This window comes from Salvia hispanica, chromosome 5, assembly GCF_029641045.1.
Source record: "Salvia hispanica isolate PSC_SH4W2 chromosome 5, Shi_PSC_v1, whole genome shotgun sequence".
Lineage (NCBI taxonomy): Eukaryota > Viridiplantae > Streptophyta > Magnoliopsida > Lamiales > Lamiaceae > Salvia > Salvia hispanica.
Genome location: NC_142696.1, coordinates 49,087,811 through 49,114,850, shown reverse-complemented (window position 1 = coordinate 49,114,850; position 27,040 = coordinate 49,087,811). Strand labels below are relative to the sequence as shown.

The 27,040-nt window shown below is 35.1% G+C and overlaps 5 protein-coding genes across 8 annotated transcripts; 2 read left to right on the top strand and 3 right to left on the bottom strand.

Annotated features, from left to right (window-relative positions):
• Positions 1-2,707: 2,707 nt before the first annotated feature.
• On the bottom strand, positions 2,708-6,116 carry LOC125187246 (OVARIAN TUMOR DOMAIN-containing deubiquitinating enzyme 11-like). 3 transcript variants are annotated; one of them, XM_048083801.2, is made up of 10 exons: positions 5,958-6,115; positions 5,415-5,632; positions 4,880-4,953; positions 4,275-4,329; positions 4,070-4,144; positions 3,818-3,891; positions 3,665-3,713; positions 3,471-3,555; positions 3,134-3,190; positions 2,708-2,952 (listed from the first exon to the last, which is right to left on the bottom strand). In XM_048083801.2, the coding sequence occupies exons 2-10, from the start codon at positions 5,589-5,591 to the stop codon at positions 2,909-2,911; spliced, it is 690 nt and encodes a 229-aa protein (XP_047939758.1). In that variant the 5' UTR covers positions 5,592-5,632; positions 5,958-6,115; the 3' UTR covers positions 2,708-2,908. The 3 variants fall into 3 exon arrangements, with proteins under 3 accessions (XP_047939758.1, XP_088914368.1, XP_088914367.1); XM_089058242.1 differs by lacking the exons at positions 2,708-2,952; positions 5,958-6,115 and adding an exon at positions 5,852-5,922 and having other exon boundaries at positions 2,971-3,190; XM_089058241.1 differs by lacking the exon at positions 2,708-2,952 and having other exon boundaries at positions 2,973-3,190; positions 5,958-6,116.
• Positions 6,117-6,954: 838 nt separating this feature from the next.
• Positions 6,955-9,444, bottom strand: LOC125186373 (UDP-glycosyltransferase 82A1-like). The gene is made up of 2 exons (XM_048082732.2): positions 8,948-9,444; positions 6,955-7,936 (listed from the first exon to the last, which is right to left on the bottom strand). The coding sequence occupies exons 1-2, from the start codon at positions 9,396-9,398 to the stop codon at positions 7,062-7,064; spliced, it is 1,326 nt and encodes a 441-aa protein (XP_047938689.2). The 5' UTR covers positions 9,399-9,444; the 3' UTR covers positions 6,955-7,061.
• Positions 9,445-14,209: 4,765 nt separating this feature from the next.
• Positions 14,210-15,187, top strand: LOC125186376 (protein CYSTEINE-RICH TRANSMEMBRANE MODULE 9-like). The gene is made up of 3 exons (XM_048082734.2): positions 14,210-14,410; positions 14,504-14,654; positions 14,938-15,187. The coding sequence occupies exons 1-3, from the start codon at positions 14,392-14,394 to the stop codon at positions 14,981-14,983; spliced, it is 216 nt and encodes a 71-aa protein (XP_047938691.2). The 5' UTR covers positions 14,210-14,391; the 3' UTR covers positions 14,984-15,187.
• A 2,275-nt stretch (positions 15,188-17,462) lies between these two features.
• LOC125186374 (GRAS family transcription factor) lies at positions 17,463-18,979 on the top strand. Its single transcript, XM_048082733.2, has one exon. It carries the CDS (start codon positions 17,660-17,662, stop codon positions 18,812-18,814), a length of 1,155 nt encoding a protein of 384 aa, XP_047938690.2. The 5' UTR covers positions 17,463-17,659; the 3' UTR covers positions 18,815-18,979.
• Positions 18,980-19,949: 970 nt separating this feature from the next.
• Positions 19,950-26,716, bottom strand: LOC125186986 (uncharacterized). Of its 2 annotated transcripts, none has more exons than XM_048083481.2 (6): positions 26,588-26,716; positions 24,269-24,375; positions 21,073-24,186; positions 20,764-21,006; positions 20,523-20,681; positions 19,950-20,438 (listed from the first exon to the last, which is right to left on the bottom strand). In XM_048083481.2, exons 2-6 carry the CDS (start codon positions 24,350-24,352, stop codon positions 20,202-20,204), a joined length of 3,837 nt encoding a protein of 1,278 aa, XP_047939438.1. In that variant the 5' UTR covers positions 24,353-24,375; positions 26,588-26,716; the 3' UTR covers positions 19,950-20,201. The 2 variants fall into 2 exon arrangements, with proteins under 2 accessions (XP_047939438.1, XP_088914403.1); XM_089058277.1 differs by lacking the exon at positions 26,588-26,716 and adding an exon at positions 25,348-25,451.
• Positions 26,717-27,040: the final 324 nt, after the last annotated feature.

Genomic DNA, 27,040 nt, shown 5'->3' with positions numbered 1-27,040 from the left:
TCAACTACTTTTTCTCACTCCTATTAAAATATTCATCTTTCTTTATCTCTCTACTTTAATACTTACACTCATATTCTCTCTCCACTTAAACACTCTAACTAATAACTCCTAAAATCTCGTGCCGACTAAGTAATGTGTCATCTTAGTTGGAATGGAGGAGTATTAGTTTTATAATAAGATGTGAATGGAAAAAAATGAGTAAAATGTGAGACCTATTAATAATTATGAAGTATTCTAACCGAGACATTTAAAGTAAGACATCCAATCATTTATAAATAAAAAAGTTAGTGTTACAAGATAAAGAGAGTATTGACTTTTGTGATTAATGTTGGGATCTGAGGTGATAATGTAACGATTACTCTTGCTTTAATTAAACCACGCTTCTTCAACATATCTAAGCTAGTTTAATATAGTTTACATTGCTAGTTATAAAATGTAAATTTATAAAACTCCTCACACATCTTCGACACAGTTTTAATATAATATTAACACAGTTCACACATGTTCAATACAGTTTTAATATAATATTAACACAGTGTAAAATTTTAAGATTTTAATGTCAACACAGTATCAGTACAATATTAACATAACATCAATCATTGACTACCATTAAAATTCTATTGACATTTTCCCGTTAATGTTTTTTATGTGATTTGTTGACATTTTTTAATAGTCCAGATTATAGTTTTGAGTTTATACTGTATTTAGAGTTTTCATATGATCACATTTCTAGTACTATTAGTACAATGTATTCTCATTGAAGTATCTCGGCAAAATCAAGTTTATTATAATTATGATCATTGTTTTATTTATGTTAATATATTGCATAACACCAATTTTATAAAAATGAATGATCGTCATTCGTCATCAAATGTGAAGGGATATGTTATATAATTAGATTAGTAGTATGTTTTTAAATTTTTAAATTTTGTTTTTGGATAGATCGTGTTTAAAATTAGTAGGTTTAATTAAGAGATTTTAGATACGAGTGTGATTTGTGTATTTCTTTTTTAATGAATGAAATGAAATAGGGTTAGGTGTTTGGTTATTATACGAATATAATTTTCAATTCAATCGACACGTAGCACTACCGACTATATATTTATGGGATAATAATGAAATGAAAACTATAGTATTTTTAAATTATCAAAATATTTTTTAAAAAAACGTCAAAATCTTATGAATTTTTTTATTGATTAGAGATGTTGAGTGGTTAGAGTGGTTTTCTAATAACTAAAATATTTGACATCTCTCGTAATTTTTTAAAATTGTTATGATATTTGATTATTTTCTATTGGCCAGAGATCTATAGTGATTTTTTAATACTTTTTTACTACCTACGAACCAAATATGATAATTTCAATTAATTTCAAAGGAAATAATATCTATATGCATGTATGTTTTGTGTGTCTTTTGTTATTTAAATCCATTAATAGTTCTACCTTGTCTTAGAATTATCAAGAAAAATATAAAATGTAAGTAAGCTACAAGAATTAATAATCAATAAATCAAATGATTGAAAAGGACAAGTAAAATAAACACGTACATCACGTGAAGATAAACTAAGACAAAGTGGCCCAAAAATTATGAAAGTATATTACTTATATTAATTAGCAAAAAAATGACAATTATCAATCGAAGTAATGTACACTAAAATAGTGAAATGTCATATTATATGATATGAGATACATATGATGATAAAAAATAAATTGATCGGGCCAAAAAACAGCATAACATTAACATCAATCATAATAGGTTGAAAAAGTGAACTCTTTATGGAAACATATCGCAATTATTGCAATTAATATACATGTAACACGTGCCTATAAAAATAAATACTTGCTCAAAATTATAGTTGAAGTTGAATTATCAATTTTAATTCTAACAAGAGAAATCAAGACTTATAAGTCAAGACTAATTTTATATGATATTTTTCAAAATTAAGTACTATTTGATGTCCATAAAATTTAATTTTATTCTCTTTCTATATCATTTCAATTTTCTCTCGAACCTCATAATGATAAGAGCAACAAGTTTATAACTTAAATCAATACTCATAGCCTATTTTTATTAGTTGTATTTCCTTCCACTAAATTAAATAAGCAAAGAATAAATTATGCTTTAAATTTTAATTAATTTGTAGATTTGATTGGAAATAAAATAGAAAATGCTAACACAAGCGTCAGCATGAAATGTAATGTTATATGATAGGAAAACAAAAATTGCACAAATCCCAAACTTATTTGGTCCACACATAAAAAAAGTTGGCATTTTTTGCATCACTCATGATAATATTGGACCACTTAATTTGTTCTTGAACAATTCATGGGACCAACACTTAGTTAATGTAGACATATTAGTGACCACACTACTTAAAAGAACCAATTATTTCAAAAAAAAATCTCACTAATAATAATAATTAGGCCTACAAGGTGAAGAAAACTAAAGCTTCTTTAAAATGCATAAATTTTTTTATATTAAAATAACAATAATAATAATCACAATTAGTACTCCATATTTATCATTGTTCCAATAAGAAAAATTAAGATACCTAAAACAAGTACACAACCTATTTGTAACTTTTCAATAATTCCCATATTTTTTGGTAGTATTATTTATTTTCTTCAAATTCATGGTGACCCTACTTGAAGTTTGATATTAACCAAGAACTATCAATTTTGGGCACATTTTTTTGGCAAGAGATCACTTAAAGCCTAAAATCACAAATACATACCTTGAAGTTCAAATATAACTAAACAACCATAACTCATAGGTAAATTTGAGTAACTAACTATAAGAAATACATAGAAATTAAAAGATGAAATAATTTGGTGTGTCCTCTAGTTACATGGGATATGGATATGTATAAATGTGTTGGGAAATGTGTCTATCTACGAGTCGACGAGCTTTAGAAGAGCCAATGCTTTTTCCTGTGTTTTCTTGTCGGAACCTCTGTTGAAATTCGAGCAACTTAATTATGTTAGATATTGGTCGGAAGCGACTACTAGGTGGTCCGGTTAGTGGAACGGACGATCTTATGACTTAAAGGTCACGAGTTTGAATCCCACCACCGACTCCTAGGTCAGACTACTTACAGCTAGAAAGAAAAAGATAGTAGAATGAAGTTTGTTACCTCCTGCTTGATACAATGAGTTATAGTGAACTTCGCTCCAAAAGCTTAGCCACAACTCTAGAAAAAAAACGAGAACGAATAAGTAATTAAATCTAATACTGTACTATTAAGGCATGTTTGGTAGGGTTGATAACTCATTAGGGCCGATGGGCCAAATATTTTGTCCGGCCCAACCTGAGCCAAAATCGGGCCAGGTGAGTTTTCACACTTCTACATTTTAAAGTTCTTGACTTTTGGTTTAGCTAAAACTTACTACTAGAATAGATATGAAAAATGAAAGCTTCACGGTTGAAGAGTAGAGAATCATACGAGATGAAAATGTTAAGACGTGTCTTACCTCTACATGGACTTCTGCCATTCGGGAGGATCTCAATGTAGCCGGTGTCGCGGAAGGAGGTGATCAAACATATTTTGGCTTCAAACTACGGAAATACCAAAGAAAGTTGTGAGCATAACGAATATTACGAGTAAACACCTATAGTCCGAAGAATTGATACTGTTTAAGTCATCAATGGTGGAGGTGTAACTTACTCGATCTGCAGCTGCTTGTAGAGTAACGTGATCTCCCCATTCGCCCAACCTACACTTCAAGTAACATTATGTTAGTACACACGATGAGTTTAATTATTATGAATTTATGGTGTAAGGAAATATGTAAGAAAGAAAAATGTCTACACGTCACACCTTTTCATCTTCTTCACGTAGTGTTTGTACCTCATCGGAACATAACTTTCGTATAGTCTTCTGTGCCTTTTAAGCTGAACATAGGTAAGAGTGTAGGATAAGAAAACCGTATCATAGTCCACTCAACATACAATACCAACGCTACTTTGCATTTTTGAACAAAACACGAACTTGACAATACAAGAGGAAATTGACAAGATACATCTTTCGAAAAAGAGAGGTTTTGAAATTTTAACGAAGAATACAACATACCTGCTTGATAACCTGCTTTCGGACAAACTTGTGGTATTCTGGATTCTGATATAACTGATCAGCGAGGGCTCGAAACTGAAAAATAGCGACTAATGAATGATAAAACCATACATCCAATTAAAATGAGAAAAGAAAATCAATTTATAAGCTCCAGTTACACAAATGTAAGAAACTCAGAAATTTAGACTGAAAATTAGCAACCAACCTGACAATTCCCGTCTCCCTCGATTTGCATTTCAGCTAAGCTATATGTCGCCAGCCTGATGATAGCTAAACGTATGAATGGCATGCCTATTATAAATAGAAACGGTAAAAAAAGAAAGGTAACTTATAACGAAAAGAAACCAAGGAAGTTCAAGTAGTTAGTTCGTATTTTATTTAGCAAGCTTCTCTTCGGGTTCAAGCTATCAGGGTATGATTAGTTCATTATCAAGACATTCATATACACTAGTATCTAGAACATGACCGATATAAACACGTTTTTGGAGTGATGTTAATTCCTTTTCATTGTATAACCGATTACGACAGTAGTAAAATGTGATCAGTGTCTTAAAGTGGGATATCCTACACTTGTTATGACTCGAGCATAAAAGGGTGCAGAAAGCGAAGAAGATTAAAAAAATTTACTTTTTCGGTTCCTTCATTTGGAAAATTGAAAATTTTCAAGAAACTAGAATGTCAACCGAACCTATAGAAATGTAAAGAGCAATAAAAGAATCCATCTTCTTTCAGAAATTTCAGGCAAGACCACTTGGGTACCAAATGAATAAACCACTTAAGTAAAATATAAGTGTCGAGATGAAGTAAAACCTTTGAGCTAGCCTCTCATGGTCCAAGGTCGCATCGTTTGGATCGGGTATATCACCAATGACCCGAGGAGTGTGCTGACAAAACAATAACCTCATAAAACTTTACAGTCAAAGCAAGCACACACATGGTTTATCCCGATGACTTATTTTCAACTCAAGCATTTAGATACACAAACTTATAATACAGAGCAAAATTTCAAGAATCTCACTTTAACAATGTCGAGACACAGCTCTTATCTTCACAAAAACGAGACACATCATAGGAAGCAAAAGATAGTTAGGCACGAGAAACAATTGCATACATATGCAAACACTACTCCAACGACCTATTAACACTCATTAGCCAAAATGCAGATCAAGACAAGTTAAACAAACACTAGGTTCGACTACGAGAATTCAGCAACTCCCGAATCACCATAAACAACCAAATCAAGAATGCACACTTCAAACACAACAGAAATGAGTAAAACACACAACCAAGATTCAAGAAACACCAAAAACTCGAAATTGACAACCAAACCAGTGATCATACACACCGGTATCGAGTCCAAATGAGAGAGCCGCTTGCCAAGCTTGCGATTATCATAGCTTAATTTCTCCTCCTCAGCCAATATCTCAGCAATGGTGTGATCATCCTCTGTATCATTCGTGCTACTATTTAAACTCGAACTCGAGCTCGCACTAGCACTTGCAAATCTATACACATCACTCATACTACTATTCTAACTTACACCTCAATCTTCACAGCAACCAACTACAGCATCAACAAACACCAAAATAACTGATCAATTAGTACCAATCCCCAATCACACATTCACAAACTCACCCTCAAATCATGAAATGCTAATTCTTGATCATGAATTGCAAGAAATCAGCCCCAAATCCCCCATAAGATATGAGTAACAAAATAAAAAACCCTCATCAAATCAAATCATTATTTAAGATTCAAGAATAAGCATAAACAGAAGCTCACAGAAAAAAAACAAGAATTTGCTGAATTTGAGCTAGAAAGCAACAAAGAATTGAACTTTGATTACAAGAAAAGGCACAAAAACAGAAATTAAAGGAGGAGTCTTTACCCAAAGATACAAAGCGTAATTGAAAAGTCAGATATTTTCTTGTTTCGGTTTTTCTTCAATTTTTGTTTGTGGAGTGACGATAAGGGAAAGTCAAAAGATTGGATTTTGGGGGGATTTTGTAAACAAACAACGCCTTAAACCGTGTCTGCTAAAGTTCTTGACTTGTATGATTAAACTTAGTCTCACTCAGTCACACCAAATTTAAGGTTTAATTATGAATCTTTGAACCCAGCTCTATTAATCAATCAATCAATTTATAATTATTATTATTTATTATTATTATTTATTATATTATTATTATTATTATTATTATATCATTATATTAAAATTGAAAGATTCTTATAATTTTCAAAATATATTTGATAGAAGAAAATGGCAACTAGTTTTTAATTTTCCATGAAATTATTAAAAACAGAAAGTTTATCTAATAATAAATAAAACAATTTTTGGAATGGAGAATTTGCATTGGTTATCCAAAGTTTGTATATGTTTGTGTGATCCATTTATATTAAGTTTTAGTTTGAAATGTATCATTACGCTTCTATTTGGACTAATCTTGGATAATTATTTATTTAATACCCAATTAATTACTTGCACGTAACACGAACAATTAATTAAATTATTCGTAATTAAGTTTGGTTAATCACCTAGATTGGTCAACTTAACCTTGATTTAGAATTAGGTTTCCCTAACCATTAGGTTAATTATAGTATTTAATTTACATATGATGGTTTAGAATTTGGAGCACCTAAGTTGACAAAAAATTGCCTCCATTTTAAAACTTTTTGGATCGGTTTTGTTAGTTTGACAAATTAATTATTTGGTAAATAAGTCCAACCAATTTAAAGTTATAGAGAAAACAAAAATCAAATCAAACTTTGATTTTTAAATTATTTTTAAAATTTGAAGGATCAATAATAATTTTGAAGAAATAAAAATAAATATCTAAAACAAATAATGCTAACATTAAATATTCACCATTAATAGTGCCCATATAAATTATTAATAATACTTCATTTAATTTTTACAACGAACTGATCAAACGAGGAGTCATAGTAGCAACTAGACTATTTGATATCTACATAATTCAAATAGATGTTTATTTTATGTATTAAGATATTTTATGAATGTAGATAAATTAGCCATTGCTTTGGAGCTTCCTTCCTTTCCGAATAATTTCTCATTTAGCTCCTCAATTCTCCCCGTAAATTTTCCATCTTCCATTTTTCTAATCCCACTTTCGATCTCTTCGATTCCAAAATTTTCAATCTTCACTCCAGTCTTCCACATATTCACAATACAAGCACAGTTCAAAAATTGATCTCCCGCGATCGGGTAGCACAAGAGAGGCTTCTTGCACTGTATGGCTTCCATAGTCGAATTCCACCCACAGTGAGTGAGGTAACACTTGACAGCCGGATGTTGCAACACCTCGAGCTGTGGGGCCCACTCAACGACCCTCCCGTAGGCAGCCACTCTCTCAGTGAATCCTTCTGGCAACCCCCAACGCCATGCGGGGCCCAACACCCAAATGAATGGCATCCCCAATGCCTCGAGTGTCGATGCTAGAGAGTTTACCTTCACTTCACCGATGGGGCTCACCCAACTCCCAAAAGAAATGTACATGACCGATCCTACATTTTGTTTGTCTAGCCAGTCCAAGCAACTCGTATCCTCTTCCCAGAGAGTGGTAGATGTAGTCGTTGCAGCTTGCATGATCAAAGGGCCAATTTCGAGAATTCGAGGCAAATTTTGACCATCAAATTTAATTGATTGTTGGGTGTTGAGGTCAGATCCCTCCGAAAACGTGTTAATCATAATGTATTGGAGAGTTTTCGATCGTTCAATAGTCCGAGTCCAAAATTTGAATCTTGAAACCCTAGCTTTTGAAGAGCCAATAAGCCAAGGAAGGTCATTTGTAGTCAAGATAGGCTCATGGGAAGACAAGGAAATGAGATCACTTGGATTTCTTGGACATCCTACAAACAATATTATTATCATAATCAATTAATCATCATCCATATAAAAATATTTAGTCATATGAATTTTGGATTTCCCAATCCATATCTCTTTGTAGTATAGTTTTTAAAATGAACCAAAATTTATTAATAATGATAATGCACTACAAGTAACCACATGCACATCACAAATTAAGCTGACTAATAATCTTGATTTTATGGATTTAATAAATACATAGTACAATAAATTTATGTATTTGACTAAGAATAATAAGTTTTCACCATATGCTTACACTGATTAAATTTCTCGTGAGACAGAGGTTGAAATCATGCAAGAACGCATATTTCGCCTGGAATTTTGCTGGTTAGTATCTAGCTAGATATTTTTTCTTCGATTCTTTGGAATATATAATAATTTAAAGTAAATGAGTAATACAGTGTGCTTGATCATATATTATTTAAATGAATTATATAGGTATATCCATACACATGATTAAGTGGGTCAATGTTTATGTCATGTGCAAAGAATCTTAAATGATTGCAAAGATAATAGAAACATGTTGGTTATATATACATATATGCGGGTAATTTAAAATAAAAATATTGGTGCTAAAAGAACATAAAAAATTAGTAGTAACTTATATTGATTTAATGTAAACATGAGTTATTTGGTCGATCATTGATAGTATTTGTTTCATCAAGAGAATTGTTATAATATGGGGTTTTGTAGTAGGTATATTTATATGGCGAAATATAAATATACTTCTAGAATTTATGAAGCATACACTACATAAGATTACTTTTATAGTATAAAATAAAATGAAGCTCTTGAGGTCTTAGTTTATGGAGTATCAAACTATATTACTCCCTCTGTCCCACTTTAGGCATCCCGGTTGAGTTCAGCACGAGTTTTAAGAAATGTAAAGGAAGCTTGGTGAAAAAAGATAGTGGAATGTGGATCCTACTTTTTTATATTAGTTAAAGTCGAAAAATGGTAAAGTGAGAGAGAATAAAGTAGAGAAGAGTCTGTACCATTTTCCGAGACAACTCCAGTCCTAATCAAGTCCGGTATGGCGGCAACGAGCCGGTAAGTGGCGTGCATGGCCGGCCAAAACCCGGCCACCGCCACCCCGGATCTCCGCGCCACCTCGACGGCCCACGACGCCAGGAGGTCGGCCACCACGCAGGCGACGCCGCCGGCCATCTCCCTGAGAAGCTCCTCGAGCGCCGGCGGCATGGTCTCCTCCATCGCCCTCTCCACCGCGAAGAAATCCGGCGCCGCGCCGCCCTCCAAGCCGTCGGGGAGCGGCAGGCAGAGCACGCCGTCAATCCGCGGCGAGATGCGGCGGTGGATGAACTCCGGCGTGAGCATCACCGGCCGGAACCGGCCGAGACCGGCGATGACGGCGGCGAGCTTGAGCATCGGGGTGACGTGGCCTTGGGCCGGATATGGGACTAGAATTATTTTCTTCTTCTCTATCATTTTTTTTTATTTAGGGATTTAGAGAGAGATTTCACCTATTTGTATGAGTTCTTGAATAATATCAACCATATATATAGACATCAATACACACATGCATGAGTGTGTGTGGAGTACTTTAGTGGAACTATTTTATTATCAACTTAATAATTTGGGTTTTTTACATAAAGGGATTTAAGCATTTGAGTCATATGAAAGTGAATTTTGATTGTAATAAACTATTACATCCGTCTCCAAATCCGTCTCCAATTAAGAGTCACATTTTGACCAGATATAAATTTTAAGAAATGTAAAGAAAAGTTGATTATAAAAGTTAGTGAAATATGAGACCCTTTTTTATATTGATTTTATAATAAAATGTAAGTGAATTGAGTTAGTGGAATGTGAGACCTACTTACTATTTATGGTAAAAATGAAGTGTTACTCTTAATTGGGGACGTACTAAAATGGAAGAGTGTGACTCTTAATTGGGGATAGATAATAAGTTTGTTATTAAATTAAAACGACTATTTTGCTTATATATAAATTAATCAAAAAATTTTATATGTTATCCACTCAATATACAAACTAATGGAAACTTTTACTATGTTATCCACCCAATATACAAATTAATCGAAACTTTTTTATATGTTATCCACTATATATGCACATGGTATCCTCTATATAGTAATTTTTTTTCGACTATTTTAAAATTTTCTAAGTTCGATTTCCAGCTGGATCTTAGTTATTTTTTTATAAATGTTAATTAGGGGGTATATATAAGTATTGGCATTTGATTTTACTTTTTAGTTAGTTATTTATTTGTTAAAGTGAATTATTCCATAATAGTTAAGGTGTGCTATAATGTTTTACTACTATTTGATTTTTAGTAACAAATTAATTTTTTTTACCTTAGTATTTCGAAATGTGAGCGTGTTTCATTCTTTTCAGAAGTGGACAATAAAATAGTTGTCGTGACTTAATTAATCTTGCCAACTTAATTAGAATGTGTTAATAAGTACTATACTTAGTATATATTTATATAACACATGGTAGATTTCTTAAACAAATGATTCTTGAAAGAGTAAGTAGATTATTATTTCAAAAAACGAGATACATGAAGTGTGAACAACAACTTGAAATCAATTGGATGGAATGAGCATCTTAAAAGAAAAAAAGGTAAATAAATAAATAAATTATCGTTGATTAGTTAGTTACAAAGTGAATAGGATGATGTTGGCAATATTTTATAGGTCTATATACTAGCATATACTAGTACATTTTCACCATGCCATCTATATATCATTAAAAATTAAATAAAGTCACGACCATATTAAATATATACGTGTTCATGACATGATGGAAAGTGGAGAACCAACTAAATTTGTGACCTTTTAATACTACTATTAAGATTAAATAGAAATGGGGCCTATTATTCAAATTGTTTAATTTGATGTAGTAACACTTTGACTTCCTAGTTTCTGTAAAGGTGGCTAGATATTTTACAGATAAAATAATTCGCTTCCAAATTTGACGAAAACTTGGATGTTATCAAGTACATTAATAAATAGTAGTACTAAAAAATTAATATGATTAAATAACCTTTTGGGGGCTATAATTAGGAGGGTATGGTCGATCAATATAAATATATAATTGTGGGGTCAAATGTCACAAGTTCGAACACATATATTATCAAAAAATTGTAACAAAATAAAGTTTATGTATTTTGATAAATTTTAGAAGACACACACGCCATTTACCTTGAAAATCATGCAAAGGTTGGTGTTCTTTATTATCTTTTTGCCTCATTAGAGCATCAAGAATTTCAAGGTTTATAGAATTTGGATTTCTATTCATAATGATTTATGCTTGATTATTTAAAATTCCATTTCAACTTAGAAAAAAGATTATGTACAAAAATGTAAATTTATAAGTTGGGCCAATGGACTCATTGATTACACTTGATAATATTGGACCTCATTTACTCAAAATGTAATAGAAATATAAATTGGGCTCCACTTTCATAGGCCCAAAGTGCCTATCTCCAAGCAAAGGCCTTCAATTTTCATAAATATTTTCATTACTCAAATTAGTTTAGTCCTACATAGGTTTTTAACAATAAATTTTATAAATTAAAATTGTAATTTTTATCGAGAAAAATAAACTTTTGCAACAACTATTTCTAATCACAAAGTGTAATTTTTTATTTCGAATTTAACTTTTACTACAAGAACAATATCTTATGTTAAAAATTAGTACTACTACTATTGTTATTAACATAAGAAGAGAGTCATAGGCAATTCTTTTGGCCTTACTTTTCTTGGTTAGGATTTGGACTTTAGCCTAATTCAAATTAATGCAAATCAACATTTTTACACCGTAAATTTTATTTAATTTTTGCTCTACATTTTTTTACCACGAGATTTTTCACCTAGGGCTGGCAATTTTTTATCCAACACGATAATCTGACACGAATCCGCACGAAATTAACCCGACACGAACACGCACGTTTAAGATTTGGGTCCTTATAGGGTCGACCCAATAACAACCCGAAAATTTTGGGTTGGGTTGGGTCGGATGCGGGTCGGGTTGGGTCTATCCGTTAAGAAAAAAAAATTTATTTTGATTATTTTTATTAATTAAAATAATATATTAAATTTTAATTTTAATTATTTTTATTAATTAAAAAATATTATAATTTTAATTTTATTAGTAAAAATATGATTAATAATATTATTAATTATTTTTATTATAAAAAAATACTACTGAATACTTAGTTTTTATTAAAAAATAATTATTTTAACTTTATTTATTAGATTTAATTTTAATATACTTTAATTTTATTATTTGAATTTAAACATTATTTAAATTAATTATTTTAATTTTGTAATATCTTATTTTATCGTGTAATATCAAATTTTAATTATACAATATCATATGTCGGTCGTTATCGTATAGAGTTTATATTGTGTAGTAACTTACTATCATTAAAAGATGACCAATATTTTTTGGATGACACGAAATCCGCACGAATCCGACACGACCGGTATTTTTTTGGATAACACGAAATCCGCACGAATCCGACACGAATCTGTTTGGGTTGAACCCGATAAGAACACGATGATTTGGGTTGGGTTGGGTTGGGACCCGATAAGATTGGGTCGATATTGGGTTGACCCGATAGCGACCCAATCCGCACGATTCACCTATAATCCGCCAATGAATTCAACAGCTCCGTTGGTATCTGCCACTATTAATCTATTATAAATTGATATATATTGTTTCTATAATATGTAATCTATAATACACGTGTCCAATTGATCAGGTATACTTGCGTGCAATATTTTGAACTCGACAAAATAATTTATAATAAAGTAAACTCTATTTTCAGATATGAAATCCATTCTTAAAAGTGACGTATACGTTTTTTTTATTTTATATAAGTAGATAACCCATCCAAAAACCACCTCCGCCACATCTATCATTAAAATATAAAGTGAAAAGGGCAAAAAGGAACTAATTTGACTATTTGTTTTCCAAAAATACATAAAACCCATCATTTAGTTATTACCCTAAAAACCTCCTTAGTTAATATATTGCAAATTAAAGCCAAAAACTCTAATTTTCTAAGGTTTTTAAATTGACAATTCTAAAAAATAAAGAATATTTTTAATATTAGCAAGTTCAATTATTATTGGTTAGCAGAGTTTAATACTTATAAATCAACCACGTGGATATTGTAGACTAATAATTACGCAATTATTTTATGGCTACCTAAATTTCTTAATTATTATACGCGTTATTTAGTCGTTACAAATGGCGAGTAACAATCCTTTTGGATTAAGTTTTATCAATTCATGTATAACCATGGTCCATAGATGACACCTACTTTTAAGCCCCTTTTCCCATTCTAATTTAATTTTCTTTGATCTTAGCGTTAACTTAATAAGATAAAGTTAAAAGATACTAATATCAAACAATTTTGACAATTTAAAAAGGAAAAGAGAAACACAAAGAGATTGGTATGGACAATGGCGGACACAGAAATAAACATGAGTAGAGGTTAAATTTAAAAAATTTATGTAAAAATAAATTTTCATATAATTTAAGTTATTATTAGGAGCTTTTATACACCAATATGTTCAAATATATGAATAAATTTTAAAATTTTATAATGGAAAAAATTAAAAAAATTAGATTCATTAGGAGCTAAAGCCCTTCCCTCTTTGCATGTGGGTCCGCCAGTGGATATGGGAGTCTCACCCTTACGTGTCCCGCCTATGACCAATTGTCGATCTGTAGTGTCACAAAATTTCGTTATACTCGGCCATTAGAGATGCCACTAACCACGTGCGACAACTCCATTCCAAACTCGGAGGAAGAAAGTTCACTCTCGTTATTGTTTACACCGCCTCTATCTTTTGAAGCTGACGACGACCTTATTTACTGTATCTCTCCATTTACAACCTATCATTAACGAAAAAAAGTTGACAACGACCTTATTCAGCGCATCTCTCTATTTATAAGATCCATTCCAATAAAATTTATAAGTACGATGAATAATATCACCCATTCAAAAAAGTAACAAACAATTATTCAAAAACACAACATAAAAAATAAAAAAGAATTAGTATTAAAAATTAGGTCCACCGAATAAAGAAAAAAGACGCCAGCAAATCCACGCGTAACGAATCCGATGCTGTTTGTGTCCGAAAAATATTACGTATAAAAATAATTTTAATAAAAAATATACTACTCCCAATTAATTATTCAATTTTCATTTATATATGAATTTATTAGTTATACGTTTATCTTTTCCTTAGTCGTATTGTCTATCCATCTCCGCCCTTTTCACGCGGTGTCGCCGCCTCTAGATTCCTTCCTCCGACACCTCCACTCCTCCCTATATATACACACACATACACACACAATTAAATCTCCATAACTCATTACTCACATCCAAATTTCATTTATTTTGAAACTTCTCTTTGCCTCATTTTCTCTTTCTAATATCATCATGAGCAACCAAAATCAAGGTCACTAATCTCTCTCTCTCTTTTTACAAATTGATTTTTGAGTAACAATTTGTGTAAGATTTATTTGTTAATAATGTTTACGTTGTGGTGCAGCATACCCGCCACCAGCCACGTCATACCCGCCGGAGCCTTGCATGGTGGCGCCGCCGCCAGCTGGATATCCGACGAAAGACGGGCAGCCGGAGCATGCCCCGGCTGCACCGGCCACCACCCAGTCCAGAGGCGACGGCTTTTGGAAAGGATGGTTAGTACTTTTCTATGTCTGAAATAAAATACGAGACTGAAACTCGAAATTGATATCGATATTAAGATAATTGAAATGTTGCATTTGATGTGAACTTGCACGTTAAATATGTTGGTGTGACATTGTTAATCGTCTTGGTAAAAGCATCATAGTGTTTATTTTTTCTAATAGAAAATTTTCTTCTATATCAATTTTGGTGAATTGTTTTTTGATATATGTGAAAATTGAATAATTTGTGTTTGACATAAATTTTACTAACAATTTCATTTTATTTTTTTTGCAGTTGTGCTGCCATTTGCTGTTGTTGTGTGTTGGACGCTTGTTTCTAAGAAGTTTATGCAATTCGACATTCATTTGATCTTTTTACGATTTAAATTATGTATCTTTTGATTTTTGTTTATTAATTTAGAGGTTTCGTGTATGGTTGATACTAGTTGTTGTTTGATTACATCATTTTCATTATTTATTATGAAAGTTCTTTACGTGTACTTCTTGTTCAAAAGAGTTATTTATATATAAATTTTCTTTGTTTACTTTGCAAGTATATGGTATTATTTGTATATCAATTGTGTGGACTAATTAGGTAAGGTTTGTTAGACCTGTCGAATTTTAGAAATGAATTTGTCACATTGGAGTAATCAACTACTCCATAAATTACAAGTGTTTAACAAATAAATATAAAATTCTTAATTATGTTTCAATCACAAGATGTCCATCATATTGACTACCAAAAGAGGTACATAGAATAATTACATACATTGCTCATCTAATTTTTTTAATTTAAACAAATAATCTACAACAATAAAATGTAGTAGTATTCAATTTGTTGGGCACTTACATACATCTTTTTACAATTAATACTATGTTTTAAACTATAGGTGTAAGAGATTGGGTTTATGATAGATGATGTATACAAAGTTAAGTTTTGTGAATGTTGTTCGATTAACTAGATATCCGTTACTTAATATTGTAATAATGTTGTGTATGATCAGTCTTGATTTATAAGACTTTATTTTTCATATTATATAATTAATATATGATAATCATTAGACAATTTAATATCGAACAATTTTATAACAAGTTAATATCGAACAATTGAACACACGACAAAAGAGAGGCGGTAGGTGATGGTTTAATGGGCCTAGAACACTATTTGAAAGCAGCCCATTGGGCCATACCTTGGACTTTCACTATTTTAAACAATTAAATCTCGAAGTGTCTTTAGCTTTTTTTTTTTGAGAGAAAATGAAAAATAAAATTTTAAAAATCAATATTTACTCAAATCAAGTTCGATGTGTAAGAGGAAAAAAATTTCCATTATTTTCTTTGTTTTAAGTGCTAATATTACTTTCTCGAGAATTCGAAATAATTTGAGCTTTTAAAAGATTATGCTACCAAATTTTAGCTGCTTTATTTTTTTAAAGCACACATGCATCTTTGAAATGAACTTAACATATGTCAGTATGTTACTTCCCACTTACAAATATTAAAATTTGTAGGAGTACTTAATTAAAAATTTAATATGGGCAACCTAACCCAAAATTTATGGGTGAAGGTAGTGCCATAATATCTTAATTCATATCTCATTGCGATATTATATCTCAAGCTTATTTTGAACATATAAAAAAATAGTACATGACCTTACATTAGTATAGTTATTGTTTGGAATAAATATAATTTTAATTAAGGTTGTTGCATCATATAATCAACTTCATATAAAAAATGATGTAGGTAGAAAACAATTCTTGATACCCTATATATAAATACTTTTCTCATTGCAAGTAGTTTAATTATTTACAAGAAAAATTGGAAGAACAATATTTAAATTTTTGGAAAACGAGAAAGAGATAAGATTAATGATTAAATTAGGAACCCTTTTCATTTATATATATAAAAAAAAGGTCCATTGCATGCTCAAACATATAAATGGTAAAATAATAGATCAATTTTCTATAACCAAAATCTTTTGATGAATCCACAAAAGATTATTAGTTTACAAATTGAGTGTAGCCGACTTGGAGTGACGTACATCGGACGGCCAAAATTATGTACTACTATTTAATTTATTTGGATCTTAGGAAAAGGCAAAATAAAGTATTAGTACTAAGTTGAATATGAATAAATTAGAGTGGCATCAATATCCAATTTTATACTAGTATAGTAATAGTATAAATCAAAGACAAATCATAGCCAAGAAAATAACAATGAGATTCAAATAAGACAACATTCCTGATAACCACAAAGCACAAAGATGATGTCCTAATTTTATTTTCCTTCTTCATAGGCATTGTTGGAGGGGTTTAAAGTTACACCCCTAATAGTATGTCAAAACTATCAAATTATTCGACAGTACTAATTAAGTTTTAGTTTTATTCTAAAAATATTCCATCATCTTCATTATGTGTTTGCTTGACCAAAAATCAAATTCTTCACACACAATTATTTTTTCTAGGATTTTATCAATTTAGGGCCCCAAATATTGATAATTATTAGGGGTACTTGTTAATTAATTCTTCACACACAATCTAGGATTTTTTCAATAATTTTAAAATCTTGACATTTTCCAGTGCAATAATGTCACCACTTTATATTATTAACACCTCAAAACTTTTTGTTATTAAAAAGTTTGCCATATCAAGTGTAATATATATAAATTCGAATAAAAAATATTGAAGTCGACTTGGATGAGACATCGTGACGAATGGATAGAAGATGATAATTTTGTAACAAATTCAGAAAAAATGATGATATTATCACAATGTATTGTAATAAAATTGAAAAACCACTAATCCTATTATCACTTAATCATCAACAATTGCCCGCACGAGCTAGCTCAGTTGGCTCCAGAGGTGGAGATCAACAATGAGCGGCGGGTATTCGAATCCCACAACCACCATGAGCAGACTGCCACCTATCGGGCACAAGTGTAAGGCTTTGTCAACTTCTCATCTTCACCCTTTTAACTCAATAGCCCTCCCTATTTGATTCCATTCCTCTTTTCCATCATGCTCCACCCCTCCACCTCCGGCCCCATGTCCTCCTCCGGCTCCTCCCCCAACAACTCCTCCTCCGGCCTCCACCTCCTCGGCCTCCTCCTCCAATGCGCCGAATGCGTCGCCGTGGACAACCTCCACGACGCCGCCCAACTCCTCCCCGAGATCTCCCACCTCTCCTCCCCCTTCGGCTCCTCCTCCCAGCGCGTCGCCGCCTACTTCTCCCACGCCCTCTCCTCCCGCATCATCTCCTCCTTCCTCGGCACCTACTCCCCCCTCCACCCCCTCTCCAATTCCCTCCTCTCCGCCCTCCAAATCTTCAACTCCATCACCCCTCTCATCAAATTCTCCCACTTCACCGCCAACCAGGCCATCCAGCTGGCCGTCGACGGCGCAGACCACGTCCACGTCATCGACCTCGACATAATGCACGGCCTCCAATGGCCCGCCCTCTTCCACATCCTCGCCTCCAACCCCCACAAAATCAAATCCTTCCGAATCACAGGGCTCGGCCCCTCGGCCGAGCTCCTGTCCTCCACAGGGCGGCGCCTGGCCGAATTCGCCGCCGCCCTGGACATCCCCTTCCAGTTCAATCCACTGGAAGGGAAAATAGGGGACATAAAAGATTTGTCCCAATTGGGGATCAAATCGGGCGAGACGGTAGTGGTGCACTGGATGCACCACTGCCTGTATGACGTCACTGGCAGTGACGTCACAACCATCCGGCTCCTGGCGATGATCAGGCCCAGACTGATCACCGTCGTGGAGCAGGACCTCGGCCACGGGGGCGGCTTCCTGGGGAGGTTCGTCGAGGCGCTCCACTACTACTCCGCCCTGTTCGACGCGCTGGGCGACGGACTGGAGGCGGAGAGCCTGGAGCGCCACACGGCCGAGCAGCGGCTGCTCGGCTGTGAGATTAGGAACATTGTGGCCGTCGGGGGGCCGAAGAGGACCGGGGAGGTGAAGGTGGAGCGGTGGGGGAACGAGCTCGTGCGGGCAGGGTTTCGGCCGGTCTCCCTGGCAGGGAACCCGGCCACCCAGGCGAACCTCCTCCTCGGGATGTTCCCGTGGCAGGGGTACACCATGATGGAGGACAACGGGTGCTTGAAGCTCGGGTGGAAGGATTTGTCGCTGCTGACAGCGTCCGCGTGGCAGCCGTCCGATTAGCTCGATCGGACGGCTGTGATCGGGGTTTGGATGTGAATTAGGTTGGTTTTATTTTATTTTTTTATAGTATTAATTATACATATTTGTTCATTTTGTGATCATAAAATGGAGTACTATTCTTTCATGATGAAATAAAGAGGATTAACATATAATCATTTAGTTTCATTAATTTGTATAGTCTATATGTGTATATCTAATCATGTCACATTTTTATGGTTATCTCTCAATTTCTTACCCATTTTTGAGTTCTATTGGCCACATATTTTTACCCATTTAAAGGACTATGCAACTTGTGATCCTTAAAAACAAATTCGTAACCCCCTATTATTGGCGTCTAATAATTGCAACAAATTACCCCAAAATACCAAAAAGTGAAATATGTTTAGATGACTTTTTAGCTATGCGTAGGAGAATATTGCAATTTGAATGCTATATTGCTATGGTACGACCTAATTTTGCTTTGTTTGAAATGTGTACAGTACCTTTTATCATCCATTGGCTCTATAAAGCATAAAATTTAAACATCAATGATCAAAGTTAATTCACTTTACCTAGTCATATACTCGCATCTCATTTTTCTTTTGTACTTTTGAGAGAGAGTAAATTTTATTCCAGAATCTAAATTCACAGATCCCAAAATTATGATTACAGAATTTGAGAGTGACATGTGATCGTACACAAACCTGACAGAATTATGTTCTCAAATTAAATTTCGTGCCATTGAAGTGACATCATGAATGTACAAATATTGAAAAAAAAAATCACATGAGTTTGAGATATACTCCCTCCGTCCGGAGTCCCGGTTGATCAATTTTGGGTGTCCCGCTTTAGAAGTTTCAGTTGATCAATTTTGGACGTCCCGCTTTAGAAGTTTCGATTGATATAAATTAATAAAAAATGCCTACAAAGTGTTAAAAGTGGGCCCCAACATCCACTATAACATTTATTTATTGGACATTCAATTGAAAGTGGGTCTCAACATCACTACAATATTTATTTATTACACACTCAAACACTTTTTTCTTAAAACATGTGTCCGACTCAACCGGGACTCCTAAAGCAGGACGGAGGGAGTAATGAATTATTGTTTACTGAATTAAGTAGAGAATCACTGAGAGAAAATAACAAAGCATAATTGAAAAGAAAATGTAAATAGCTAAAGAGACCACACTTCTTCTCCTTTCCATAATACAGTCAGGATTCTAAAGAAAAACCAATAATCCTGACTTACTACAAGATCAAGAAAATACCAAAATTAAAAAAGCAAAAACCAGTACTTCTCTACAAATAACAAACTAATCAAATGTTAAAATGAATGTAGCCAAAAAAAACCCAAAAATTTATAAATTAACACATAAACCACACACCAAACCACAAACTCCACATTTCAATATCTTTTGCCAAGAATAATGCCAAAGATGATTGAGACAAGAGCCACACCTAAAACGAACTTCAAGTTCAATCCAAGTGATGCCTCACTGTGTGCATCTGAGGACAATGCTGGAGCTGAGGCCGCCGCCTCCGACCTTTTCTTGCTCTTTCTCTTCGAAGGAGTGGCCGCGGACAGGTCTATTTCCCGCGATTTTATGGTCTCGTCCTTGTGTTCCGAGGCTGCTCCGGTATCCTGCATCGAGTCATAGTCAGTAAGAATGCAAAGAATTCTGAGGTAAACAAAGACGAAACAGAATAACGTGACGAAGAATATAACCTTTTCTTTAGATTTGGCATCAGCAAGCTGAGACTTCTGCTCAAGATCTTTCACTTGTCTCTCCAGAAGCTCTACTTCCTTTCTCTTGGCTTCAAGTTCGTCACACGAACTTTTCAAAGCAGCCTCGTGTTTCAGGTTGTTTTCGGAAGCCATCTTGTTCTGTTATCAAGCAAGGAAAAGGATGAGAATTCAATGATTAAAACAAAAGTTGAGAGATGGAGTGATGTATGATGTATCACACCTCTTCCTTTAACCGCGCCTCTGCAGTCGCCAACTGTTCTTCGATCTCCTTGAGACGATTCTGCAGCTCATCTTTCTGGAGAGCTTCAGAGCTGAGAGCTTCCACCTTAGCGTTCAATGCACCCTCGTTCGATTTCTGTTCCTTCAGTTGCTCTTCGAGTTGTACTATGATTGCTTGAAGATCCTTCTTCGAGATCTGGAATTTCTCGTTAAGCGAATTGTTCTCTTCCATCACAGAAGATATCTGAAAAAAGAGATGCTAAGTCATATAGGTGTTTAAATGAAATATCAGTTTGATAAATAAACAAACCTGTGATTGCAGCTTTTGGCCTTCGGAAGCAAGCCGTTGAGTCAGCTCTTCGATTTCTTTCCTAGCAGCATCTAGTTCTTTAACTGCATCATCTTTCTCCGATGAAACAACAGAGAATTTCGTAAGTAAATCATCTAGCTCGGCTCGAACGGAAGCCAGATCATGAGTGAGTTTTGAGTTTGCTTCGGTTAGCACTTCGATCTCCTTCTTAAACTGGCTAGAGCTTCTCTCCAGTTCACTATCCAAATCCTTGGACTTCACAAGGATACTTTCCAGCTCTAGTTCGCGGCTTTTCACAAGTGCCGAAGCTTCTTGACCCTGTGCTTCGTAAGTTTTCACCTGTTCTTCGTAAGCCTGAAGCTTCTCGTGCAGCTCCTTTGCTTCCGACTCTCTTAGACTACATTTTTTTAGAGCTTCTTCCAACTGAGCTTGAGCTGCAGAGTGAAGCTCGGTGACCCTCGAGTGCTGCTCAGTCAGTTCAGTGATGCTGCTCAAGTGAGAAGCAACCTGCTGTGAGGAGATTTCCCTCTCAGAAACACTAACATTTAGCTTTTCTTCAAGTTCTTGAACCTTCTCGCTAAGCTGCGCATTCTTTTCGGATAACTCTGCATTCTCTGAGACGTACGACTCAGCTTTCCCTTCCGCCTCAAGGATCTTCACTTTCAGCCCTTCATTGGTGTCTTCGGAAGAAGCCAACTTCGATAAAATATCTTCGAGCTCTACACTTGCGGTTTCATATTTCTCCGTTGCTTCTGCAAGCTGCACTTGATAACTTTTCACTTGATTTTCGAGATCCTGCACCTTCTCATGCAAGGCCTTCGCCTCCGAATCTCTGGTTGAGAAACTGGCAACTGCCTCCTGCATTTTAAGGTCTGCATCCCTCGATAGTGTTTCATGAGACGACTCAAGTTCTGCGGTTCTTGCAGCCGCTTGCTCCAGCTGCTCCTCGGCCAGCTTAAGCTTCTCGATAGCCTCAGCCTCCCTCGACTCAGTTTCTTTTAGATCCTTCTCAACGCTCTCCAGCTTCTGTTGTGAGGTACTGAGTTCTTCCCGCAGCACGCTGAGTAGATTCTCAACCTCGGATAGCTTTTCGTTTAAGGCTCTTGACGAATCCTTCAAGCTGTTGTTCTCTTCTGTGGTTAAGTTAATGGAATCACACAACTCCTTTTCCTTTTCCGTGGATGCTTGAAGTGCTTCCTCTAGGGATGATGCTTTCAACCGGACTGCCTCAAGTTCGGATTCGAGTTCAGACGCCTTTTGGCTGCCTTTCGAGGATTCAGCCTCCACAGCCTCACACTTCTTCTCCAGCAAGGCTATTTGCTCCTCAAGCTCCTTGATCCTATACTTTTCTGTTTCGAGAAGTAACTCGAACTCGCTGACCTTGTTCCCAGCTTCCACTGCTTTTGAATCAGATGCCTGGATCAAACTCTCAAGTTCAACGCGGCGCTGATCAATTGTGTTTGCTCGCCCCTCCTGCTCGACACATTTTTCCGTGACATTCTTCAATTCTATCTCGAGCTCAGACGTACGAGCGGTGGACGTGCTCAATTCAGACTCCAGTTGAGCTATCTTGGCCTGAAATTCTTGCAACTGGATGCCTAATTGCTGCTTCTCTCCTGCTTCCTTCTTCAACTCAGAGTCAAGTTCAGCTAGTTTCTCAGATAACTCTCTCAACTCCCTCTGATAGTCATGGCTTTTCAACTCTTCCAAGTTTAGTAGCTGCTCTAGCTCGACCTTCCTCTGTTCTGCAGCAATGCGATTGGTCTCGGATTCACTGAGCTTCGATCTCGCTTCCTCAACTTCCGCCCTCAAGGCCTCCCCCGTGCTCTCGAGCTCCACGTTTCTCTGTTTAGCACTTGTTACAGCATGACCAGACTCGGTGTGAAGCTCTTCGATGGTTTTGAGTTTCGCCTCGAGCTCTTTGCTGTTCGCCACTGCTTCTGCTAGAAGAGCGTCCGCTTTGCAGAAATTATCGTCCGACTGCTGCAGCTTCGCCTCGAGGTCGTTGCACAGCTCCTTCAACTGAACAGAATTGCTAGTGAGATCAGAGACAGCATCTTCCAGTGCTTGTTTCTCTTTGCTCAGCTTTTCTAGATCTTCTTGCAAGGCGACTGTCTTCGTCTCCTGGCCTTTCAGCAGCTCTTCAACCTCGAGCTTCGCATTAACAGCCTCCTTCAATTCCGACTGTGAAGCCTCAAGCTGGGATGCTTTCACTTGGAGATTCTCCACGCTTTCGGCCTGCAAAGTCTCGAGCGAGGCAATCTGTTGCTTGGCTGCAGATTCGGCAGACTTTGCAAGCTCGAGTTCTTGTGTCGTTTCGCTAACGAGAGCCTCTTTCGACGCTAGCCTCTTCTCCACATCTTCCACCTGTGATTTCGAAACCTCCAATTCTCCCCGAACAGCATCAAGCTCATCTCTCAACCTCTTGAGCTCCTCCTCCACTTTCTTCCCCTCATCGACCTTCTCGGACAAGCTCTTCAGCTCATCTTCCGTCTCTTTCGCACTAGCTTTCGCTGCCTCAAGCAGCCTCTCGAGCTCCAACGCCTTCTTCCCCTCCGACTCAGCAAGCAAACCACTCTCACTATGCAACTCCTCAAACTTCTTAGCTTCTCCGGACGATAACTCCAACTGCGCCCGAAGCTCTTCGATCTTCTTGCTAGAGGCCTCGAGCTCAAGGCTGGCACGATCAAACGACTCCTTCACATCAGCCAGCTCCTTCTTCTCGTCTTCGCGACTCTTCAGCTCCTCCTCCAACGCCTTGAGCTGCTCCTTGTGCCTCTCCTCAGCCTCCACCAGTTTCTCGTTGTTGACTGCAATCTCAATATGACTCTCCTTGGTTACTCGAAGCTGCTCTTCTGTCTGCGAGAGCTTGTCTTTGAGGAACATGTTTTCAGCTCCGGCTTCTTTAACCACATCGGAGATTCTCTTCAGCTCATCTTCGAGCTCTTTGACTCTCTCTTGAGCTTCAAGCAACTCACGAGATGCTTCCGGTTTTTTCTCCGCGACAGAATCTGTCTCGGAATCCTTTTCCACCTTGACAAATTCTCCTTCCATGGCGGCTTCTTCGTCTTTTTTCCCTTCCTCTGTTTTGCAATCTGCGTTCTCTTCAATTATCTGAAGTTGAATTGGAAAACATAAATGATCAATCCGAGCTTATAATCGATATTTGCCAATTGCCATGATCGTTCAGTTTTACCTTAATGGGGACTCCATTGCTTTGAGCTTCCTCAACCAACTTCGCAGCTGGGATTTCCTGACTTGTAAGCGCCTCCTCTGCCATGACTGGATGAAATGGACCTTAATCTATAAAAACCATAAAACATAGAGGAAATTTTATAAGATAACGTATAAAACTAACAATGTATGTTTCAGTTACTTATACTACCTCCGTCCCCAAATTTTGACACACTTTGACCCGGCACGGATTTTAAGAAATGTAATGGAAGGTGAGTTGAAAAAGAAGCTGGTGGCATGTGGGTCCTAGTTATAAAGTATTAGTTTTATGATAAAATGTGAGTAGGAATGAGTTAGTGGAATACGGAGTCCACTACCAAAAAATAGTAAAAAATGAGTGTGTCAAAATTTGGGGGACGGACGGAAATAGTAAACTGTGTCAAAATTTGGGGGACGGACTGAAATAGTAAACTGTGTCAAAATTTGGGGGACCGGAGGTAGTATAACATTAGGTGACAAATTTAGAGAGTATACATAAAGTCACTATCTTTATTCCATATTTAATTTAATTGATAATGAATCACATCTTTCAATATATTAAAAGAAGAGATGTCCAAAACTTTCGTGCTTCATTTTTTTTTTCTCGAAATCGACGATATAAAATCACATATCTATGAAAAATATATTAGGAGTAAAATATACTTGTTCGAATAAGAGAAAGTAAATCAAGGGAGATTTAAAATAGTTTGAAGAAGAAGAGATTAAAAATATATTATCATGTGTTATTAGTTATTGAAGTAAATCAAGGGAGATTTAACCTTTAACAAGAAAGTTGAGTTAAACGAAAATGAATTAAATGAAATAACAAAAAGTAGAAATGCGAGTCACTATACTTTTCCACATAGATTATTACCCACAAAAAGCAACCAAGGGTCAAAATCATGAATGAAAATTCGAGCGCACCTACCTTCCAAATGATGACATTTTTCCTAAATATTTGCCGGAAACATTTTTTTTTAATTTGATGTTTTTATAATATAAAAGTGGGTACAAAATAAGATAAAAAGGAAAAATATTAAATAAATATATATCTCAACTTACATGTTGCTTCGGTGATAAACACGATCACGACGAAATTGGCTGCTGACAAAACAATGGGCGCAAATTTGCAACAATATATTTTGCTTTTATCAATAGTTTTTCCCCTAAAAAATATCAATAGTTTAATCTTTCCTAAATCAACCGTCTCAACTCTCAAATCCAGACTCGCTATTTTAGTTTGCCAATATATATAGTTGGAGAATACTATATAGGATTATAGACATTAGTATGATTATATAATATGATTTCTAAGAATTATGAGAATATTATTTTTGATATAGTAGTATTATTTATCTCGTATATGAAAATTGTTAAAATTGTCAAATACAAATTCAGTTAATTAGATATAATAATATACAACAACAGGTATAACATATAATTATAAAAATCATATACTACAAGATTATTATTGAGAGCAATATAGTAGTAATAATTATTTATTACAATAATACTGATATTGTAATTTATATTTCAATATTCCCTCCATCTCAAATAATTCGTCCCAATTTTCCATTTCGGTCTGTCCCACATAATTTGTCTCATTTCACTTTTATCATGTTTGGTAGTGGACCTCATATTCCACTAACTCATTCCTACTAACATTTTATTATAAAACTAATATATAAAGGTAGGACTCACATTCCACTAACTTTTTCAACCCACTTTTCATTACAATTCTTAAAACTCGTGCCCAGTCAAAATGACCCGAATTATCTGGGATGGAGGGAGTAACTTTTGATTTCACAAGACAATTATTACTTTCCTTATCAAGTAAGTAAAAAATTAAACTAATAGAATAGTACATCAATATAGAAATAGAAAATAAGATTACTTTTGTTAAAAAAATGAAAAATGAGTAAACGACAACCGCTTTTCATCAAAACGGCATCTTCACACATCATTTCCGAGTACATGTAAAGTCATTTTTATATAAAATTTGGCGTTACGGCCCAGCTGTATATTCTCTCCACTAACAATTTACAGTTAAGAAACCTCATCATCGAAGCTTTAATCAGATAATAATCATCAGCAAAAACGATCGATGCGTGTTTAATCAAGCAAAATCGCAATCGGAATCGATACGATCGGGCGATCGGCGATTGCCAGCACAGATTTCCGATGGCGCAGATCAGAATAATACGATCAAATCGATCAACACACACACACACAAACACACACAGATTCAAGCAATCAACAATAAACAGATCAAGTGGTGAAATTGAAGGAGGAGAGAGCTTGCCTGAGAGGAGTGGTGAGCTGATTTCGCTGCGCTGTCTTTGTTGAAGAGAGAGAGAGGGAGAGAGGGAGAGTGGAGTTTTAGAGAGATAATGGTGATTAAAGTTTTGGAATTAATAGTGAGAAAGGAGAGGGGTGTGGTGGGCGGGCCCTCTGCAACTAGTTCAAATCTACAGTTTTATTTTTTAATTTTTTTATTAATTGAGTGTGTGTATTTTGATTTTGATTTGCCATGGTTTAGTTGGGGTATTTGCATTTATGATTTTATGTCACATATGTGAAATTTATATGTAGGCAGCTTTAATGATTAAAATAAGTGAAGATACGGCAACGAGGTATAATTCAAGTAGCTAAGTTGACATAAAATAAAATTACAATTTTGCCTTATCGGGATGTAAAATTACAATGTTTGCCTCTGTCGTCGCTTCGAACATCGAAAAAAATAGCTACGTTCGTA